At 45.5% G+C, this 21,514-nt stretch overlaps 2 protein-coding genes across 4 annotated transcripts; both read left to right on the top strand.

Annotated features, from left to right (window-relative positions):
* The first annotated feature begins 1,147 nt into the window (after nt 1-1,147).
* TP53I3 (tumor protein p53 inducible protein 3) lies at nt 1,148-9,183 on the top strand. 2 transcript variants are annotated; one of them, XM_011950913.1, is made up of 6 exons: nt 1,199-1,678; nt 2,021-2,163; nt 3,196-3,463; nt 5,284-5,496; nt 7,002-7,198; nt 8,856-9,183. In XM_011950913.1, exons 2-6 carry the CDS (start codon nt 2,026-2,028, stop codon nt 9,036-9,038), a joined length of 999 nt encoding a protein of 332 aa, XP_011806303.1. In that variant the 5' UTR covers nt 1,199-1,678; nt 2,021-2,025; the 3' UTR covers nt 9,039-9,183. The 2 variants fall into 2 exon arrangements, with proteins under 2 accessions (XP_011806313.1, XP_011806303.1); XM_011950923.1 differs by having other exon boundaries at nt 1,148-2,163.
* A 697-nt stretch (nt 9,184-9,880) lies between these two features.
* Nucleotides 9,881-19,000, top strand: SF3B6 (splicing factor 3b, subunit 6, 14kDa). 2 transcript variants are annotated; one of them, XM_011950851.1, is made up of 4 exons: nt 9,881-10,136; nt 12,406-12,524; nt 18,423-18,561; nt 18,731-19,000. In XM_011950851.1, the coding sequence occupies exons 1-4, from the start codon at nt 10,107-10,109 to the stop codon at nt 18,818-18,820; spliced, it is 378 nt and encodes a 125-aa protein (XP_011806241.1). In that variant the 5' UTR covers nt 9,881-10,106; the 3' UTR covers nt 18,821-19,000. The 2 variants fall into 2 exon arrangements, with proteins under 2 accessions (XP_011806241.1, XP_011806246.1); XM_011950856.1 differs by having other exon boundaries at nt 10,001-10,136; nt 12,406-12,479.
* Nucleotides 19,001-21,514: the final 2,514 nt, after the last annotated feature.

Below are 21,514 nucleotides of genomic sequence, written 5' to 3'. Positions count from 1 at the left end.
CAATAGAGGCTAGTCTACTCTCTTCTAGTTTCCAGATTGCAGATAGAAACTTGCTGGGCACAGTGGCTCATACTTGTAATCCTAGCACTTTGGGAGGCTGAGGCAGGAGGATTGCTTGAGCATAAGAGTTTGAGACCAGCCTGAGCAACATAGTGAGACCCCCACACTACAAAAAAAGACAGAGAGAGAAAAGTGGGGGGAAGGAAGAAAGGAAGGGAGGGAGGAAGCCATTTTTATTTTTTAACCAATTGTGGGTAACTTATTCTTTCCACACTTGTTAGAACTTGAAATTTTGTAAAATATAGGCATGCATTTTTGTTCTCATGAATCCATCCTTTAACTAGTGAATGTTTTCAATCTGTATAATCTGCTAGAATTTAGGAAAACTTATTCTTTTATTTGTTTAACTATTGAATCTTCTTCATCCATTCCTCTTCCTCCTTCTAAAATTCCTGTTATTCTTATAGCAGGGTCTCCTGAATTTTTCCTTAAGTCCCATCATTTTATTATTTCCATCTCTATAGACTTTTGCTCTGCTGTGTTAAATAAATAACTATTCAATGATCCTTGTTAAAGCGCATTAAGGAAGACTTTATTTAGCACCATCACTACAGGTTTAGGGACCACTGCAATGGGTTGTTGTAGTGGAGGAGACAGATCGGGATCAACTCTGAATGCATCATGGACAAGTGGGAATGTATGGCCAAGGGGCAGTGCAGGGGGTCAGTGGATGGAAAAGAAGAGGCATCAGGGGTAAGGGGGATTCTATCTAAACTGACCTAACAGGATTCTTACTGAAGACAGGCCAGGGTGGTTGGATATCACTTGGGGGATGGTGGAGGATGAGGAACTTGATCAGATATTGAGAGTGATCAGATGTCAAGGATGGGAGGTTCTTACTAAAACAGGAATTTACAAGGAGTGCTATGGATATGTAGTGGGGAGGAGGCCAGGGACGCTGCTAAACATCCTACAATGCACAGGACAATCTCGTACAACAACGAACTAGCTAGTCCAAAATGTCAACAGTACCAAGGTGGAGAAATCTTCATGTAGCTTACGGATACAGCTTTTACCCAGTCAAAATCGCCAGTACCCTTCTCCTGGGGCTGAACCTCTCCCCCGGGACTGTCAGAAGGAGGGGGCGTGATAAGGATCCCAGGACTGCGTTTTGCCTTCCTTCCCCATCCCCACTCTCAACGGCTCCTTTCTCTTCTCTTAGCAGCACCCAGCTTGCCCACCCATACCCAAGATGGGCAGGATGCCAGCCTGCTACATAAATGTGCCAAAAGCCTGGCCTTGCCTGGAAAATGGACCGATTCGCCTGCCAAGAGGTTGGGTCTCGTTCCCTAGAGAGAAGGAAGTTTCCTCTCCTTGCAGTGAGAGCTAGAATCGCACTTTCTGCCAAGCTGAGAGAAAGACTCTTTTCCAGAGACTAAAAGGACAACAAAATCTGATTTGCTCGCTTCTAACTTTGCGTTTTAAAGGGGGAAGGAGGAAAGAGAGGGAGGGTGGTTCTGCTTAGCCCCACCCCTCCGGCTGCCCCAAGTCCCGCCGTCCATTCCGGTGGAGGCAGAGGCAGTCCGGGGACTCTGGGGCTCGTGCTGTGCCACCGGGACCTGCAGGAGCCAGAACCGCTCGGCGCCGCCTGATGCACGGGAGGGAAGCCGGGCCAGGAGTAAGTACCTCACACGGGTGCCGGGGACCCGGGTAGGGCTAGGGGATTCCAACTCAGAGGGAGTGTGATTTGCCTGATCCTCTTCGGCGTTGTCCTGCTCTGCCGCATCCAGCCCTGTACCGCCATCCCACTTCCCGCCGTTCCCATCTGTGTTCCGGGTGGGATCGGTCTGGAGGCGGCCGACGAGCTCCCGGGCAGGAGCTCGGGGCCGCGGGAGACCAGGGCAGCGAGGCACTGGCTGGCAGGGGACGCCGCGGTGCCAGCCTGAGGCTGGGCTGCTCCGGGAGGATACAGCGGCCCCTGCCCTGCTCTGCCCTGTCCTGTTCTGCCCTCTGTCCTCAGAGAACATGTTAGCCGTGCACTTTGACAAGCCGGGAGGACCGGAAAACCTCTACGTGAAGGAGGTGGCCAAACCGAGCCCGGGGGAGGGTGAAGTCCTCCTGAAGGTGGCGGCCAGCGCCCTGAACCGGGCGGACTTAATGCAGGTACCCGGGGTTCAGCTGTGCCGGGTTGGGCGGGACTACCTCTCAACAGCATTCAGTGGACATTGAGCAGACGTGAAGGCATGCACCGCCCCACACCCAACAGGCACATGCGCTGGGGCTTCCCAGACCTAAACCCAGGGCTCCCCTTTTGTTCATACAAAACAAGGGGGAGTATTTGCAAAGCAGAATCCACCCCCAGCTAATCCATAGCCACTCAGGCCTCCAGATAAGGAGGGCGAAACTAACATTGTTGTGGGGTGTGGGCACACTTACTCCCCAGGCTACCCTGTTCATCGTCTTCATTCTACAGATAGGGAAACTGAAGGTCAGCAAGGTTAAGCAGTATGCCTAAGGCCATGACACTAGCAAGCAGAAGAGCTGGGATTCAAGCTGAGGTCTTTGTGGCTCTGAGGATCTCTTCACTCTTTCCACTCTGAGAGTCCCAGAGCTGACAGCTGGCAGTACTCTATAAGAATTTTCTTCTGTCTGCTACTGATTTACTGACCTGGGCCCGCTGCATTGGTTGTGGTCATTCAGAAATGTGCATCAGAATCCCCTGGGGCACAAAAGAAACGTGATGGGGGCCCAGGCACATGTACTTTGAAATACTCCTCAGGTGGTTCTGCCACACACTCCTGGTTAAGTCCCTCTGCTCTACAGCTTCTGAGGACTGGGGTGAGTGAGCACAGAGCCTAGCGCTTGATGCATGGGAACCATCATCAAGGTTCCTAATCCCATGACTATATTTTCCCCTGTCTGGGACTCATTTTCTCCATCTGTAAAGCAAAGGGTTCAGGTGAGGTAAATAGCTAAGGACTCTACCAGTTATAACATCCACTGATCATGTGACCTCCAGTTTATTTGCATAAAACTAATGGCCTCTCCTTTCTCTTCTCCTGACTTATAAAAACCTGACTTCATCCTGAAATTTGTTTCTGAAAAAAAAAGAGGGGATGTTGGAAGAGGGGCCAGGGGTGGTGACACACAGCTTTCTGATCATGCTCACCACTTAGTGCACTTCTTTCTCTGCAGAGAGAAGGCCAGTATGACCCACCTCCAGGAGCCAGCAACATTTTGGGACTTGAGGCATCTGGACACGTGGCAGAGCTGGGGCCTGGCTGCCACGGACACTGGAAGATCGGGGACGCAGCCATGGCTCTGCTCCCCGGTGGGGGCCAGGCTCAGTATGTCACTGTCCCCGAAAGCCTCCTCATGCCTATCCCAGAGGGATTGACCCTGCCCCAGGCTGCGGCCATCCCGGAGGCCTGGCTCACCGCATTCCAGCTGTTACATCTTGTGGGTGAGGAGGCCTCCATGCTCACTCCACACAATGTGGCTCAACACCTTCATAAATCAGCCACCTTGAATCCCAGCAATCCTCCAGGGCACTCCCAGTACTGTCAGGTCTTCAAACCATGTTAGAAGGGTTTAATGTTGAGGCTGAGAATCATGGTTAGCAGATAGAAGGTCTGGATAACACTAGATAGGAGACCTCTGTACACCTTAACACCGGAGGCTCAGCAGCAGTCCCAGCTTCTCAAAATCATGCTGAGCTTCTCTCTGGGGTCCCAGTGCAACAGATGGGGCCAATTGACTCATTTATTCCTCCCCATTAATGCTGTCCCATTAAGGACAGTCAAGAACTCACATAAGGGAATCTAAGAAGATTTGTTCCTTGCCTTTAGACAGTGCAGTGTGACTGAGAAGGCAACATATGCATAAGATCAGATGACCATAGAGTTTAGAAGGATAGCCCTATCTCTAACTACAATAGAAACTGGAGATGGGAAAAGATGGTGTGGACAAGGGTAGTCAGAAGGCTTTTTGGAAGAGAAGGCTTTGAAGGGTGGGTAGACTTGTGAAGGACATAGGCATGCCACGGTGGCCTAAGAAAGAGTATCGGCCAGGCAAGGTGGCTCACACCTATAATAGTAGCAGTTTGGAAGACGGATCACTTGAGCCCAGGAGTTCGAGACCAGCCTGGGCAACATGGCAAAACCCTGTTTCTACACAAAACACAAAAATTAACCAGGCATGATGGTGCACGCCTGTTGTCTCAGTTACTCAGGAGGCTGAGTTGGGAGGATCACCTGAACCCAGGAAGGTCAAGGCTGCAGTGAGCCATGATCATGCCACTGTACTCCAGCCTGGGCAGTAGAGTGAGACTCTGTCTCAAAGAAAAAGTAAGAGTAGGCCGGGCCTCGGCTCACCTCGGGAGGCCGAGGCAGGCGGATCACGAGGTCAGGAGATCGAGACCATCCTGGCTAACACAGTGAAACCTCGTCTCTACTAAAAATACAAAAAATTAGCCAGGCATGGTGGCGGGTGCCTGTAGTCCCAGCTACTCAGGAGGCTGAGGCAGGAGAATGGCATGAACCCAGGTGGGTGGAGCTTGCAGTGAGCTGAGATCACGACGCTGTACTCCAGCCTGGGTGACAAAGCGAGACTCTGTCTCAAAAAAAAAAGGAAAGAGTATCAAGATGAGACCAGCCACTGCATTCAGTAGTGAAGGATGACTATTGTGATTTGTGAAAAATGAAGCTGGGGCCAAATCAGGGTGTCCTTGAATATCAAGCTGTCTGGACTCAACGCAAAAGCCAATGGAGAAGCACTTCACATTTTGAGGAGGAATAACGTAATAAAAGTGCCATCTTAGGAAGAAGAGCCTGGTGGTTACCTGTTGCCTGGATCAGGAAGACCAGCTGGAGGCATTTCAGACTCTACAAGGACTGGCTTTGGGTGGTGGGTGACCATGGGAATGGTAGTTGTTCTTACTTATTCAGGTGTAGGTCAGAGATGTGCATTTTGGTGTTATATCATAGATAAAATAGAGATTATGGATGTGACTGCTTATAGCCCTGTTTCAAAAGGCTGTTTTCCACTTTAGTCAGAGGAAATAAGACAAAAAAGGATTGTCAATATGCTTTTTCTTTCTCCAAAGAACAAGATGGTTTGTATTTGAGTCACAGCATCCCACCCCCACCCCACCAAATAAAAAAGGAAAAGCAAAAGATCGATTTGGCATTTGGTGCAACGGCCAGGTGATCTTGATAGAATATGCCTGTGTGGGGAATATGTAGTAGTTGCAAAGTAAAGAGAACCCTGTACTTTCTGTCACAGGAAACGTTCAGGCTGGAGACTATGTGCTAATCCATGCAGGACTGAGCGGTGTGGGCACAGCTGCTATCCAACTCACCCGGATGGCTGGAGCTATTCCTCTGGTCACAGCTGGCTCCCAGCAGAAGCTTCAAATGGCAGAAAAGCTTGGAGCAGCTGCTGGATTCAATTACAAAGAAGAGGATTTCTCTGAAGCAACACTGAAATTCACCAAAGGTAAACAACTGTTTCTACAGTTCAGCAGGAATTTAAGAGATGATTAAATAAAATCCCCACCAGTCTCAAAGTTGCCAATGCTGTCTATCAGTCTTACCTCTACTAAGTGCTCAACAGCTGCCCTGGCCAAATTCTAGTACTATGGTATTTGACCACTTGAGACAGTCATATTTATATCTAAGATGGTTTCCATGTGCATTCTTGCAAGAGATAAGATTCATCCACACTTTAGACCACGCAGACTTGGTCTAGAATTATCCAGCACCTTTTCTTCCCAACCAGCCATTCTACACTTAGTTAATAGGAGACTTGGAGGCAGAGACAAGTTTGGAGCCGGGCATGGTAGGGTTGGGTGATAGCACCCTAAATGAGTGAGTAGATGTGCACACTGCTGTATTCCAAAGCCAGATGTGTCTATTTTTGGCTCATCCCTTTCCATTTTTCTTTTCTTTCTTTTTTTTGAAATGGAGTCTCGCTCTGTCACTGAGGATGGAGTGTAGTGGCTTGATCTCGGCTCACTGCAACCTCTGCCTCCCAGGTTCAAGCAATGCTTACTCAGGAGGCCTTAGCCTCCTGAGTAGCTGGGATCACGGGCGCACCACCACACCCAGCTAATTTTTGTATTTTTAGTAGAGATGGGGTTTCACTATGTTGGCCAGTCTGGTCTTAAACTCCTTACCTCAGGTAATCTGCCTGCCTCAGCCTCCCAAAGTACTGGGATTACAGGCATGAGCCACCATGCCTGGCCTCCATTTTTCATGTGAGTAGAAAAGGAGGGCTGGGCACTGTGGCTGACGCCTGTAATCCCAGCACTTTGGGAGGCCGAGGCGGGTGGATCACGTGGTCAGGAGATCGAGACCATCCTGGCTAACATGGTGAAATTCCGTCTCTACTAAAAATACAAAAAATTAGCTGGGCATGGTGGCAGGTGCCTGTAGTCCCAGCTACTCGGGAGGCTGAGGCAGGAGAATGGCGTGAACACAGGAGGCAGAGCTTGCAGTGAACCGAGATCGCACCGCTGCATTCCAGCCTGAGCGACAGAGCGAGACTGTCTCAAAAAAAAAAAAAGAAAGAAAGAAAGAAAAGGAGAGATGAAACCAAAGCTAGAAAGCCTATAATTCCAATAACCCAGTGCAGATACTTCCTAACTTCTATGTGAACAACTAGCCTAGGTTGAGCCTCCTGTATTCTGTTTTAAATCATGTCTGGGTGTCAGTGGGACTGTACTTATTTTGGCATGAGAGGAGACTCTAGGCCATGGTGCCCCATTTCCCCCTTGCTGTAGCTAGGCATCATAAAGGGTGATCTTCACACATGCTGTGATAGAGTTCCGCTATCTAAACTCCATTTACAACAGTTCTTCAAGCAGTATTTCTAATTCCAACCTATAGATTTACCACTTACATCTGTATTTATGTCCATAATCCACAAATATACCATGGTATCTTATTTTGTACCAAGCTTTCTATATCTGACTAGCATCACAAATCTGTTTCCTATGGAAGGTGCTGGAGTTAATCTTATTCTAGACTGCATAGGCGGATCCTACTGGGAGAAGAACGTCAACTGCCTGGCTCTTGATGGTCGCTGGGTTCTCTATGGTCTGATGGGAGGAGCTGACATCAATGGGCCCCTGTTTGCAAAGCTACTTTTTAAGCGAGGAAGTCTGATCACCAGTTTGCTGAGATCTAGGGACAATAAGGTGAGTAATGAATGAAAAGAAAACATGTGATTTAACCCAGAAAAGTGTGGTTCATTTACATTACCCCGAGAAAGGAAGCTCCACCTTAGGTTAGGGAGGTTAGTTTCTATGAAGAAATCTCCCCCTCTGAAGATAAAAAGGGAACCCGATTTCAGAGAACTGATTCAGATTGGTCGATAGAGGCTTCAGTATCATGAAAAGAAGTGTAGCTGATACTTCACACGTTATCTGAACATTCGAATAGAATGAACAAAGCACTGACCATATTAGGAAGTATTTCAAGTAGTTCCAAGACTTTGTTTTCAAAGGCAGAATTCATCTCAGTGTGTTAAGAAAGACTCTTAAGTGAGTAAAAAATAAGTAAGCCTTGGCCTTCAACAGATTATAGGTTCCATGCCGGGCACAGTGGCACTCGCCTGTAGTCCCAGGTACTTGGAAGGCTGAGGTGGAGGACTGCTTGAGTCCAGGAGTTTCAAGGCTGCAGTGAGCTATGATTGCACCTGTGCATAGACACTGTACCCCACGTGGGCAACATAGCAAAAACACATCTCAAAAAAAAAAAAAAAAAGATTATATGCTCCTGAAATATTCCATCTGGCAGTCCAGCAGGTACCAGCTTTGGGAATGTTTCCACCATAGGGTTTTGCACCAGCTGAGGGGACAGGAGAACTTAAGCATCCTTTTTGCACTGAGCCTATGTGAGTCCTATCTGTGGCTGCCTCCTGGGTGAAGACCTTTTATTTAAAAACAATTCTTAGGCTGTCAGTGACACTAACATTTTACTTCAGGCTTCAGTCTTTATCTGGTACAGAACAGAAGTTACACATCTGGAGGTACAGGGGAGCCAGAGATCACCTGTAACCCCGCTTTAGCTCCTATGTGGTCTCTTTGGCTGGATTGACGGGAGAAAAGCATGTACTTTTTTTTTTTTTTTTTTTATGGAGACAGGGTCTTACTCTGTCACCCAGGCTGAAGTCCAGTGGCACAATCAGCCTCCTAGGTAGCCAAGACAAAGGCATACCACCATGCCTGGCTTGTATTTTTTATAGAGATGGTTTCACCATGTTGCCCAGGCTGATCTCAAACTCCCAGGCTCAAGTGATCTGGCCAAAGTAAGATGCTTTTGTAATTTTTAGACAAAGAACAATAAATTTGAGAAGAAATAAGACAAAATCGGGCTGGGATAGTAAATTTCTAGGGAAGTCACTAGGAGATATATGGGGGTGAGGGGCGTAAAACTAGTGGAAGATAAGGGTTACTTCCTTAAGTGTACTTATTCAGTTCCACTGTAGCCCTGTTTCCAGTCTCCGGTGATAAGGGCTATTTTCTTGCCCTAGTATGGGGAGGGTGCCCCTCCCACAGGAATCTTTATGACTTGCTACATGCAAGAAGAGACAGGTCAGCTATCCTTTTCTGAAACTACAATTTCTCCAACGTTTTCACCTCAAAATAAACAATATACCTATCAGACATACTCTAAGATGGCACATCACTCCTTCAGGGGTATTGCACACACATGCTAGGAAGTGAGGGGTTAAGTGTCCCCGTGTGCTTTTTCAGATATGTGGTTTCAGAGAGAGCAAGAAGGCTGAGGAGGATGAGGAGGGTGGGGTGAGGCTCTCTCCCCAGGCTGATGCTCTCCTTTCCCTTGTCTTAGTACAAGCAAATGCTGGTGAATGCTTTCACGGAGCAAATTCTGCCTCACTTCTCCACGGAGGGCCCCCAACGTCTAGTGCCGGTTCTGGACAGAATCTACCCAGTGACCGAAATCCAGGAGGCCCATAAGTACATGGAGGCCAACAAAAACCTAGGCAAGATCGTCCTGGAACTGCCCCAGTGAAGGAGGAGGGGGCAAGACAGGACGCGGCCACCTCAGGCCTTTCTAGAGCAAACCTGGAGAAGATTCACAATAAACAGGCAAGAAACCCAGTGCTTCCTCCAGAGCCGTTTAAAGCTGGTCTAAGGAAATAAAGAGTGGACTGGAAGGGTGGCACGCGGACTGCGGCCGCCGCGGCGGGGTTGGGGAAGGAGTCCGGCAGGCGTCGCAGCGGGGATTTCAGAGGCCGGATCAGCTGAGGCTCGACCTGAGCGCCCCTCCAGGGTCGGAGGTTCTGGGTACAGTTACAGCTTCAGCCGTGACACAAGCCGCCAGAACCCCGCAGACTCCGCCTTGAGCACGGCTAGGGGCTCAGGCCCACCATCGCATCTCCCGCACCTGCCCGCGCGCCCCGCACGGGGGCACCACAGCAGGCCCCGGCTCTACCGGCTACTCACCTGGGCCCCACCCCACCTCTCACCGCCCTCCTCCGCCCCCACCACCTCCCGCTACACGTCTGGGCCCCGCCGAACCTCCACCACCCTCCTCAGGCCGCGACCACTTCCGCTACTCACCTGCGCCGCACCCCACCTCTCACCGCCCTCCTCAGGCCCCGCCCCCTCCCGCTACTCACTTGGGCCCCTCCCTACTTGTCATAACCCTCCTCAAGCCCCGCCTCCTCCGCGCCCCAATTACTCACCTGGGTCCCGCCCCAGCTCACCGCCCTCCTCAGGCCCCGCCCCCTCCACCCAGGTCCCTTTGCTAAGGGAGGGCCTCCCCTACCGGAACATCCCGCCTTTTGGAGGCTACGCCCCGCCCTTTACGCTATAGAGCCCGGAAGTGTCTTGAACTCACGTTTCCATCTTCCGGCCTCGCGTCTCAGGCTCGGTTTTACCCAGGAGTGTATTCCAAGGGGGCTGCTACGTCAGCGCGCCTCGGCGTGAGACAGCGCTGTTCCGCTGTAACAGCTTCCGGCGGGTCCTAGGTGTTGATGTCCTGCGTCTGGCGGTGTAACGCCTGAAACCGAGCTAGCTCCGGAGGGGTCCGGAGGAATTTCAGTATCTGCTACGGTAACCTTATCAGCCCGCCAAGATGGCGATGCAAGCGGCCAAGAGGGCGAACGTGAGTACCGGGTGTTCTGCGGAGGTTGGGAGAACTTCGAGTTTGACTTTATTAGCGGCGTGGATCGGAGCATTCTTGCCCCTCCCCCGTCCCCAGAGCGGAGAACTCCAGAATTCCTATCTTGTCAGCGAAGACACTATCCTGGCCCCATTCTCAGAGATACGCTCCTTGAGCGACATTTCTGCCCCCACCCCTTTTGAGAGTTCCTTAGTGTCTACCCTAGTGTCAGTGATGGTGTTAACCCCTGTAGTCTCTTTGCTTGACCTGCACCTAAGGACCTGGCGTTAGGATTATCTCCTTGGCTTAAAGTCGATAGCGCAGAAGAGTTCTCAACCAACTTAATGGTTCAACAACTGGGGCCTGGGATTCCCCTCAGATCTTGGAGCTTTTCGGATCCTTCATTAATATATTAATTAAAACAATGTTGTTTGAGCACCTACTATGTATTCTGCTTGCCATGTGGATCATAGTTCATCAGTTATATTTATTGAACAGCTACTATGTGCCAGACACTAGTCTTACGTATTGGAAATACAGCCGTAAATAGAACAAGTTCTTCTGCTTACATTCTAGTGTTTGAGAGTGCAGTGTTATGGAAACTTTAAAAAAAAACTCAAAAGAAGGCCGGGCGCGATGGCTCAAGCCTGTAATCCCAGCACTCTGGGAGGCCGAGACGGGCGGAGCAAGAGGTCGGGAGATCGAGACCATCCTGGCTAATACGGTGAAACCCCGTCTCTACTAAAAAATACAAAAAAGACGAGGCGGGCGCCTGTAGTCCCAGCTACTCGGGAGGCTGAGGCAGGAGAATGGCATAAACCCGGGAGGCGGAGCTTGCAGTGAGCTGAAATCCGGCCACTGCACTCCAGCCTGGGCAGCAGAGCAAGACTCCGTCTAAAAAAAAAAAAAAAAAAAAAACTCAAAAGAGAGATTAGTCAACTGTAAAACGCTTAGAGGTATACGATGAAGTTAGGGTATGCGAGGTGGCTCATGCCTGTAATCCCCACACTTTGGGAGGCTGAGGTGGGAGGATTGCTTGAGCCCAGAGATTCAAGACTGCCTTGAGCCATGATTGTACCACTGCACAGCACTTCAGCCCAAGAGACAGAACAAGACCCTGACTCTAAAAAAAAAAATCAAAAAAAGAAGAAAGAAAAGACAGACAATTGACCATTGGATATGTAACTGGAGACTTTTGGTGACCTTGATGATAGGAATCATTTCACTGGATGAAAACTTGATTGCAGTGGAGTGAAAAGATGGTGAAAGTTGAGAAAATGGAAACAGCAAAGACACTCTGTCCATGAGTTCTCATGTAAATAGGAAGTAGGGAAATTGGATGATAGTTGACTTTTTTTTTTTGAGACAGACTCACTCTGTTGCCCAGGCTGGAGTGCAGTGGCGCAGTCTTGGCTCACTGCAACCTCTGTCTCCTGAGTTCAAGCAATTCTCGTGCCTCAGCCTCCTGAGTAGCTGGGATTACAGGTACCCACTGCCACACCCGGCTAATTTTTGTATTTTTAGTAGAGATAGGATTTCTCCATGTTGGACAGACTGGTCTCGAACTCCTGACCTCAAGTGATCCACCTGCCTTGGCCTCCCAAAATGCTGGGATTACAGGCATGAGCCACCGCACCCGGCCAGATAGTTGACTTTTTAAAAGATATGTGATATAGGTGTGTTGTTATGCCAATGGGAGCAATCCAGCAGGGTGTGAGAAACATGATATGGAAGAAAGATAGGTTAAGTCCAGAAGTGGAGGTTTTTAGCAGATGAAGGTTGGCGTAGTAATAGAGGAAAAGTAGTTGGATATAGGTGAAAAGTGTTTACCAATTGATCATGTCTATTTTCTCCAGGAAACAGGAATCAGGGTCATCTCCTGGGATAGGCAGGGAAGAGGGTACAGCCCAATTCAGGTGTTAGCAGGACTGATGGTGGTAAGGTTTGCGAAGGCCTACAGATACCTACTACCATGCCTGGCTAATTTTTAAAATTTTTTATAGAGATGGGGGTCTCACTGTGTTGTCCAGGCTGGTCTCAAACTCCTGGGCTCAAGTGATCCTCCCACTTTGGCCTCCCAAAGTGCTGGGATTATAGGCATGAGCCACTGCACCCAGCCTCTTGTTGCTTTTTCAAAGATCTTCCCATTTTCAGAAACATCAAATTATACCTCTTATTCTTGGCTTTTTATTATTATGTATCATTAAGAATTTTTTTAAATGGTAGCACTTCTGCCCCTAATTATAATAACAATACATATTTCTCATTTTAGATTCGACTTCCACCTGAAGTAAATCGGATATTGTATATAAGAAATTTGCCATACAAAATCACAGCTGAAGAAATGTATGATATATTTGGGAAATATGGACCTATTCGTCAAATCAGAGTGTGAGTCTGACTGTGTCATTTAAAGAAAATGATAGCATAATCTGTAATCAGAATTTTAGCTGACGATGAGGCCACCCTGTGTTGTGTGCGGTGCAGCAACCCTTACCAAGAGCCTAGAGACTAACAGATTGAGATCAAAGAGATGAGATCTTTTTGAAGGAGGGAAAAAACCTACTGAGACCCTAATGATCCGCTCAATGAGAGCCAAGAAGAGGATTTGAGTTTCCTCAAAGCATTCATTGAAGTAATAATGAATGCTTTGAGGAAACTGGTTGAGAAAGGAAAGAACTAACATTTATTGCCTATCCATTATTTGTAAAGCTAGCTGTTAACACTATGTTTTTTGTATGCAGTAGCTCTATAATTTTCTCAACAATCATCACTGTCTCTTTAAATAACTCCAGAATTTCTGAATAAGTAGAAAAGTGTAAAAGTAACAGAAAAAAGTGATATTTTCAACTACAGCTCTTTCAATTGAAGATTTGAAAGTATAGAGGAAAACATCTAATTACAAGCATTCATGTTTTAATTTAATACAAAGATTGGGGCTCATACCTTCAAGTGACATTTACTGGACATCTACTGAATACCGTTAACCATAATAAGTGCTTTTATTTGGATCAACAAAACTATAGCCCTGAGAGTAAAGTACCTTTCTAGTCTTACAGTGCTTAGTGGTCAATTCTTCTGACTCTAAATTGAACCTCTGCATTACACAGTACCATGATACCTAGCCCCTGATACCCTAACTCATATGAAAAGGCTAGTGACTTAAGAGTCCATCTGAAAGGATTTCTAAAGCTTTTATTTTTAAAAAAGTATTATTTCACCCCAGTAATGACTACATATAAAGTTTTTATTTCTAGTCAGAATTCTGTGTTGTATGACTTGAGAGCTCCTTCCTGGCTTTAGGACTATGAGGTCTTGAGGGCCCTCCTTTTGAATGACACGGTCCCTCCAGAGAATAAACCAAGAGCTGGAAATACATGATCATTGGTACTCAGATGGGGATGAAAGTGAACGTGTTATAGACCAGCTGTCCTTTTTAGGAGGTCTCAGTCCTTTGAGCATCTGATAAAAGCTGTAGACCATCTCTACAGAAGAATGCACACATGTTGCATATATTTCAGGGGATACACGGACTCTAGGTTAAAAAACCCTGCTCTAGATATATAAAGAATGGTATACAAGGTCAGGAGTTCAAGACCTGCCTGGCCAACATGGCGAATCCCTGACTTGGGGATCAGGAGACAAGATTCTACTTCAGGCCTTGTTACTAGCCATGTGTGTGACTAGTTGCCTAGATTTTTTGGTTTTCTGTTCAAGTATGAGATAATCTGGGTGGTGGCCTTTTAGCTTTTAATGTGGAAACAGCATGGATTGGTTGTAAGGCCTGGGTTAAAATACTGGCTTGCCTACTCTTATGAAACTGGAGAAAATATTTAACCTTATCTGGGCTTCAGTTATCTATGAAATAGTCTTCCTAACCTACTGTCTTAAGAGAATTTTAGTTTGAATGAAATTAGACAGTGTCTGTGAAGGTACTTTATCAGTTTTCCTTCCCAGTGTACATTAGCCACTCCTCTGCTCCTGTAGCATTTCCATGTGTCTCTCCTAGGTTAACATGTGGTTTTGCTGTTGTCTCTATACTCATCTGTCACCCTGGGCAGGCTGTGAGTTCCTCCAGGGCTCATACCATATATTATTTTTGGTTTTGTGTTGATAGCACTTGTGCGATACATGGTAAGCACCCAATGTATACTAAACGAATAATATAGAAAATAGTAGAAGAGGCCAGATGCGGTGACTCCAGTCCCAGCACTTTGGGAGGCCAAGACAGGCAGATCACCAGAGATTAGGAGTTCGAAACCACCCTGGCCAACATGGTGAAACCCTGTCTCTACCAAAAAAATACAAAAATTAGCTGGGCATGGTGGCATGTGCCTGTAATGCAGTTACTCAGGAGGCTCAAGTGGGAGAATCGCTTAAACCTGGGAGGCTGAGGCTGCAGTGAGTGAGCTGAGATCACACCACTGCACTCCAGTCTGGGTGACAGAGTGGGACCCTGTTTCAAAAAAAAGAAAAGAAAATAGAATAATAATATAAAAAGTGGTTGTGATTGGTTTATAAAGACATTATAAAGTTTATTGATAGTACTTAATGAAAGGATGCTTAAATCAGTGAAGTTAGAGAATGTTTCAAAAAGCCAAAATGAAAGGACAGGGAATAAAGCAGGGGCATCTTAAGAAGAGTGCAGAGCAGCTCAGAACGTTTGTGCTTCTATTTTCCTTGTATCTGGAATGGTTTTCACCAGCTCATCTCATGCCTGGCTCCATCTCATTCTTCAGGTCTCAGCTTCAGTGTCACCTTTTCAGAGAGGTTTTCCCTGACCACCCTAGCTGAAGTAGTTTCCCTATCTGTTACAGCTTTCTACTTCTTTTATGAAACACCTTTTTTTTTTTTTTTTTTTTTTGAGATGGAGTTTCGCTCTTGTTGCCCAGGCTGGAGTACAATGGCACGATCTTGGCTCACTACAAACTCTGCCTCCCAGGTTCAAGTAGTTCTCCAGCCTCAGCCTCCCGAGTTGCTGGGATTAACAGGTACCCACCACCATTCCTGGCTAATTTTTGTATTTTTAGTAGAGATGGGGTTTCACCATGTTGGCCAGGCTGGTTTTGAACTCCTGACCTCAGGTGATCCTCCCACCTCGGCTTCCTAAAGTGCTGGGATTACAAGCATGAGCCACCGTGCCAAGCCGAAACATTTCTTAAGATTTATAATTATTTCAGGGCCGGGTGCAGTGGCTCACGCGTGTAATCCCAGCACTTTGGGAGGCCAAAGTGGGCAGATCGCAAGGTCAGGAGTTTGAGACCAGCTTGACCAACATGGTGAAATGTCGTCTCTACTAAAAATACAAAAATTAGCTGAGTATGGTGGTGCGCGTCTGTAATCCCAGCTACTCAGGAGGCTGAGGCAGGAGAATCACTTGAACCCAGGAGGTGGAGGTTGCAGTGAGCCAAGATTGCGCCACTGCACTCCAGCCTGGGTGACGGAGTGAGACTCTGTCTCAAAAACAAACAAACAAAAAAGATTTATAATGATTTCATATTTATGTAATGTCTTTCTACTGCCTGAATATAAGCTTGAAGGAAGGAAGGGATGATGGTTGTCTTTTTCACTTACTGTATTTCTAGTGCCTGTCACAGAAAGAACATAGTCTACATGTGTTGAATAGGTTAGTAGAAGTTTAGGGTACAGGAGCTTAGGTCTAAATTATAGGTTGAGAAACAGCTGTTTTTCTGTTCCATTACTATGATCATGCTTTATTGTATACCTGGCACCTGGCACTAGGGTGACCAACCTTCCCAGTTTTCCCAGTACTGAGAGATTTTCTGGGACACTGGACTTTTCAGTGCTAAAACCTGGACAGTCCCAGTCAAATCAGGATGATTTGGTTTGACCCTACCTGGCATGTAGCAGACACTTGGTACTTTGTATTTTTTAAAACTCTTTCATACTTGTTACCTCTTTTGATTATTAAACCCACATGGAAGGTAGGGCACGTGATAGAGCCTGATGGCACTGGACAGGTGAAGCAGCCGAAGCTCAGAGCGGCTAAGTTACATGCTTAGGTGTTCTTATTTCTACTCTAAGATTTTAATGCCAGTCAAGAAAATTGCAGCACTTTGGGAGGCTGAGGCAGGTGGATCACCTGAGGCCAGGAGTTGGAGACCTGCCTGGCCAACATGGCAAAGCCCCAACTCTACTAAAAATACAAAAATTAGTCGGGCATGTAGCGCACACCTGCATGAGAATTACTTGAGTCTCTCTCAAAAAAATAAGAAAATAATGTTAGCTCAGTGTCCAATACGTGGTAGGTACAAAGACATGCTTTTAAAAGTTCAAATTATAGTATAGTAGGGCTGGGACACTTAAGATGGAGAGTCTTTAAAGTGGGGTTAGTGTCTATCCCTGTTCTAGTTCCTAAGAAGATATAAGAGGAAGAAAGAGAGTTGCTTTGTTTTGTTTTGAGCTTCCTGGACAAAGTGTGTGTGAGAGAATTGATAGGAGAAAGTAGATCTCCACTTTTCAAAGGCATATTAGCATCTGCCTTATGCATGGCACTAAAGGAGTAAATGAAGTATGCATAAGATCACCTTTGCTCTTAAGGAACTGAAAATCTTGTTAAGTTTTTAAAAGTCAAAAGTCTGAAAGTTGTTAAGACTTCCCAGAGCCTAAAGAACATTCTAAAACCCCTCGTCAGGCCTACACAACCTGACAAAGTGAGCGCATTCATTGACAGTGGCACCCTCCAATCACCCGCAGTACCCTATACCTTTTCAATTTTACAGGAAGCACAAGCTTGAGCAGGGCCTAGACTATAGTCCTGTCCTAGATCAAGTCTAGGCAGCTACCTCCTCTTCCCATGGCTCCACTGCTTTTACTCAACCATATGTAGGGACTGTGGCAGATGGAGAGTCCGCCCACAGTCTTAAACCTCATTGCACAGTTGCACTGGGTAGTTGGAACACAGATGGAGGCAAGGGGCCATCTTGTCACCCAGAGCCTGAACTGAGTGAGACCTCTATCCATTGTCTCCACTAACAGTCACATGGCCATCTGCTGCCTGCAGTTTAGTGTTCCATTGCGCCTCAAACCTCTCTACCTCTCCCAGAGGAAGTTGGTGAGGTGAAGGAAGGAAGTGGCCACGAATACCTACACTAACAGCAACCCTGTATCCATGAGTAAGGTCAGCTTCCACTTCCAGCCACCTTCCAGCATTCTACCCTGGCTCACAGATAACCCTATCCACAAGCACACTTCCACTCCCATCTTTGCAGAAGCCTAGCCCTTCTCCCTAGCCACACAGCTGTATAATGCATTAGCATTTGAGTTGTATTAAAAATGAATGTAGGCCGGGCGCGGTGGCTCAAGCCTGTAATCCCAGCACTTTGGGAGGCCGAGACGGGCGGATCACGAGGTCAGGAGATCGAGACCATCCTGGCTAACATGGTGAAACCCCATCTCTACTAAAAAATACAAAAAACTAGCCGGGTAAGGTGGTGAGCGCCTGTAGTCCCAGCTACTCAGGAGGCTGAGGCAGGAGAATGGCTTAAACCCGGGGGGCGGAGCTTACAGTGAGCTGAGATCCGGCCACTGCACTCCAGCCTGGGCGACAGAGCGAGACTGCGTCTCAAAAAAAAAAAAAAAAAATGAATGTAGACCGTTTGTGTTGGCCCATGCCTGTAATTCCAACACCTTGGGAGGCTGAGGCAGGCGGATCACTTGAGATCAGGAGTTTGAGACCAGCCTGGGGAACATGATGAAACCCTGTCTCTACTGAAAATACAAAAATTAGCTGGGCTTGGTGGCACATGCCTGCAGTCCCAGCTACTTGGGAGGCTGAGGCACAAGAATCACTTGAACTTGAGAGGCAGAGGTTGCAATGAGCTGAGATCGTGCCACTTACACTCCAGCCTAGGCAACAGAGTGAGATTCTATCTCAAAAAAGACAAAAACAAAACAAAACAAAGACATCGTAGAGCCAGTCAGGGTGGCAAGAGCACCTGTAGTCCCCACAACTCACAAGGCTGTTCTGTGTAGTAGCTGTGTTCTTAGTATTCCTGATGTGACAGTCAGCTTGACCTATAGATATTTTACTTAAGATAAAAGCGAAAAGCAAAATTACCTAATTCAAGAAATTACAGGTTTATCCAGTATATCTATCCGTGTTTATTTCCTCTAATTGTTTCAGGTTGATTTCAAAATACTTCACTAAAAACATATTTTAATTTACTGTTTTTAAAAGACAGTTACCAGTTTAAAAGACAGTTCTGTAAGTCAACTATCAATGCTCGGTAAATGTATATCTTAATTAAATTTGATTTAACTCTCCAGGGGGAACACACCTGAAACTAGAGGAACAGCTTATGTGGTCTATGAGGACATCTTTGATGCCAAGAATGCATGTGATCACCTATCAGGATTCAATGTTTGTAACAGATACCTTGTGGTTTTGTACTATAATGCCAACAGGGTAAGTATAGCAAAGTTCTCATTGTGTAGTGATCTCATTTGAGAATTAGTGTAGAACTGTACTGTGATGATATATGTCTACTGTGACTTTGTTTTTTGGCTAATGCTATTGATGAAATTCATTTGGCTGTAGATTGGTAATTTAATTTTGGTGCTTACCACATTTCCAGGCATTTCAGAAGATGGACACAAAGAAAAAGGAGGAACAGTTGAAGCTTCTCAAGGAGAAATATGGCATCAACACAGATCCACCAAAATAAATGTTTTCTACATTTTCATTTTGGGCTAAATCCCATGAATGACAATTTTCCACTTTTTTTTCCTTTTTAATTAATACTAAATATTGTGATTTCTAATTTGCGGTTCAACATGACCTACTTGAAACTTTGATACATATTAGAATACATTGTGTTAATAAACTTAGAGCTTTTTGTGAAACACCTCAATCTTTTCTCTTGAACTTTCCCTTCCTGTTTGATACCAGGAAAAAACAGTTGAAGCTTATCAAGAATTGTAGGTGCTCCTAGGGATTCCGTGCTTCCTGAAAAGAGGACCTCTTAATGTAAATTCTTCATGCCTCCAGGGCCCGGTGCAGTGCTTAGCCACAAAGGAACTGGCTGTTTATTGAATGTCTATTAATAATTAAACCTTCATAACAACTCTGAAGATAGGTATTTGCATTTTGCAGGTGAGAAAACCAAAGCTCATGATGTTGGTTGAATGAATAAAATGCGAACATACAAAGCTGGTGTGATAACAACCAGTTATTAACCAAGCCTTTACATGTGAATAATGATTGCTTTATAGTTAACAAAACACCTTTGTCAATATGGGTACCCTTGTCTTTAGAACAGAGGTCTATTATAGAAATGGTCATTTAGATGATAGTACATTGTTAGAAACTTAGATTTGCCTCTTTAAATTTTTAAAAAAATTATTATGGGTACATAATGGTTGTCACATTGGTAGAAATTTGAGAGCAAGCTGCTTGGGTAGTGGTGTTGGTTGTTATATGTCTAAGATTGTATTTATGTAGCCTTTTCCTTTAGTTATTAAGCATCTGTATATATTTTGGACCTTAGTTCATAATATATCTTTTCCATAAATAAAATACTTAATGCTCATTCTTATTATCATAAGTTCCCATGACATGGAAATAGTATGGTTATTACCCCATTCATCATCATGGCAGCTTGGGAGAATATAGCCATGATTTGCTTTTTATTGCTTAGGCATGGACCAAATGGAAAAACATGGACTAATTGTTTTGTGTGTAATTGGAACCTAAAATCAATTTGAAGGGTACATACACTAAATCATTTCAGTGGACAAAGAGCATCAATTCTGCTTTTAATTGTATCTGAATGTTTTTTGAAAGCAGTGTAAGAGAGTAGAGTCATTTCTAAGGGTGGGCAGATAAGAAAGGAGCCACAGCTGTAATTTTCTTTTGAATGCTTTTATGAGTGCATTATTGGTTTTTGTAATGCATGGTGTGCGTGTGCCTTTAGATAATGTAAAAAGAAATTAAGACTTTCTTGTAAGGGAAAAACTGAAATTAGACTTTAAAACTTAGAGTGTGATTTGTCTAAGTGGCAGGCTAGCTTGCCTCTGGTGTAGCTGTTTTAATAACAAGGAAAAATTCCTTCTATTAGCAATCATGACCAGTCTATCATTTGGATTGATATATGTTAGCTGAATTTCGTGACCTAAAGTTAAGACTTTTAAAACTTCCCTCTAATTTAGAAATTCCATATCCTGTCCCAATTAAGTTACAAGAACTTGCACTCAGTGGACAAACCTGACCCCCTACTCTGTACACAGTACTGCACCAAGATGCTGAGGATATAATTACGATCAGTCCTTTGCACAAGGCATCCAAAGCTCAGTTTTTCAAATGCTTTTAAGAGTACAACAGATGACTGTGTTTATATGTGCACACATGTGTGCCAGAGCTGCTTGACTTTCATCTAGGTTAAATTTTTGAGTTTCTAAGAAAAAATTTGTATGAATAGAGAATTCATTGACTGAAAGTTTGAAAACAACTGACGTGACCTTGATCTTATTATTGCTCTTCTGTTTAACAACTTTAGTGGCTTTCACAGGCCAATGTCCAAACTCATTAGTATACTGCATCATAATTTTCTGCATCTTTTAAAGCTCCAGTAAAATGGTTCATTTCCCAGTTTACCTGCAGAGCCTAGCCTGTCCTCTCCAGGTGCTAGCCAGTATGTGTTTGCACTTTTGGGGGAGTTCTCTTAGTGGGTGTCTTCTTTGACCCACCTCAGCTATAAATACTCTAGACCAAGATCTTTTATATGCCCCATAGTGGGCACCTGAAATAGTCCTTGATGTCATATTTAGTTATCTTATTGGTGTCACAGGAGAAAATATGCGTATGTCTTTTATGCAGGCTGACTTCTAAGCAATTATTATAGGCATTTGTGTCATCAAAGAAAGCCAGGAACCAAGATATTCTGAAGGAAATACCTTCTGGCTGGTCTAGTCCCACAGTAGAGGTGAGCACAGGGACTTTGGGTGACTAAAATGCAAGGCAGTTCCTTTCTCTTATTTTGTGCATCCTAAACCTCTGCTTCTTCATTAACTCCTCCACCCTCAGCAAAGGAATACAGCCAGGATTTCTTGGAGGCAAAAAAGGTAGATCGTGTAGCCAAGATGACATGGCCTCATAGCATATATATGACACCATGTGACATGTATCAGTGGGTCTATGAGGAACACTAGTAATACCTGTTACCAGCCCCTCCCTCCTCAATCTTGAAACAATTCCAAGTCGTCACTGATAGAAAACCCTATTGGCTGAGTGCAGTGATTTAAACCCGTAATCCCAACACTTTGGGAGGCTGAGGAGAGAAGATAGCTTGAGGCCAGGAGTTCGAGACCAGCCTGGGCAACATCTCTATTTTTTAAAAAATAATAAATAAATGCTTAAAAAA

The sequence above is a fragment of the Colobus angolensis genome, unplaced genomic scaffold, assembly GCF_000951035.1.
Source record: "Colobus angolensis palliatus isolate OR3802 unplaced genomic scaffold, Cang.pa_1.0 Scaffold109, whole genome shotgun sequence".
NCBI lineage: Eukaryota > Metazoa > Chordata > Mammalia > Primates > Cercopithecidae > Colobus > Colobus angolensis.
The sequence above is the reverse complement of the archived record's forward strand: the minus strand, read 5'-3'. Positions and strand labels throughout refer to the sequence as shown.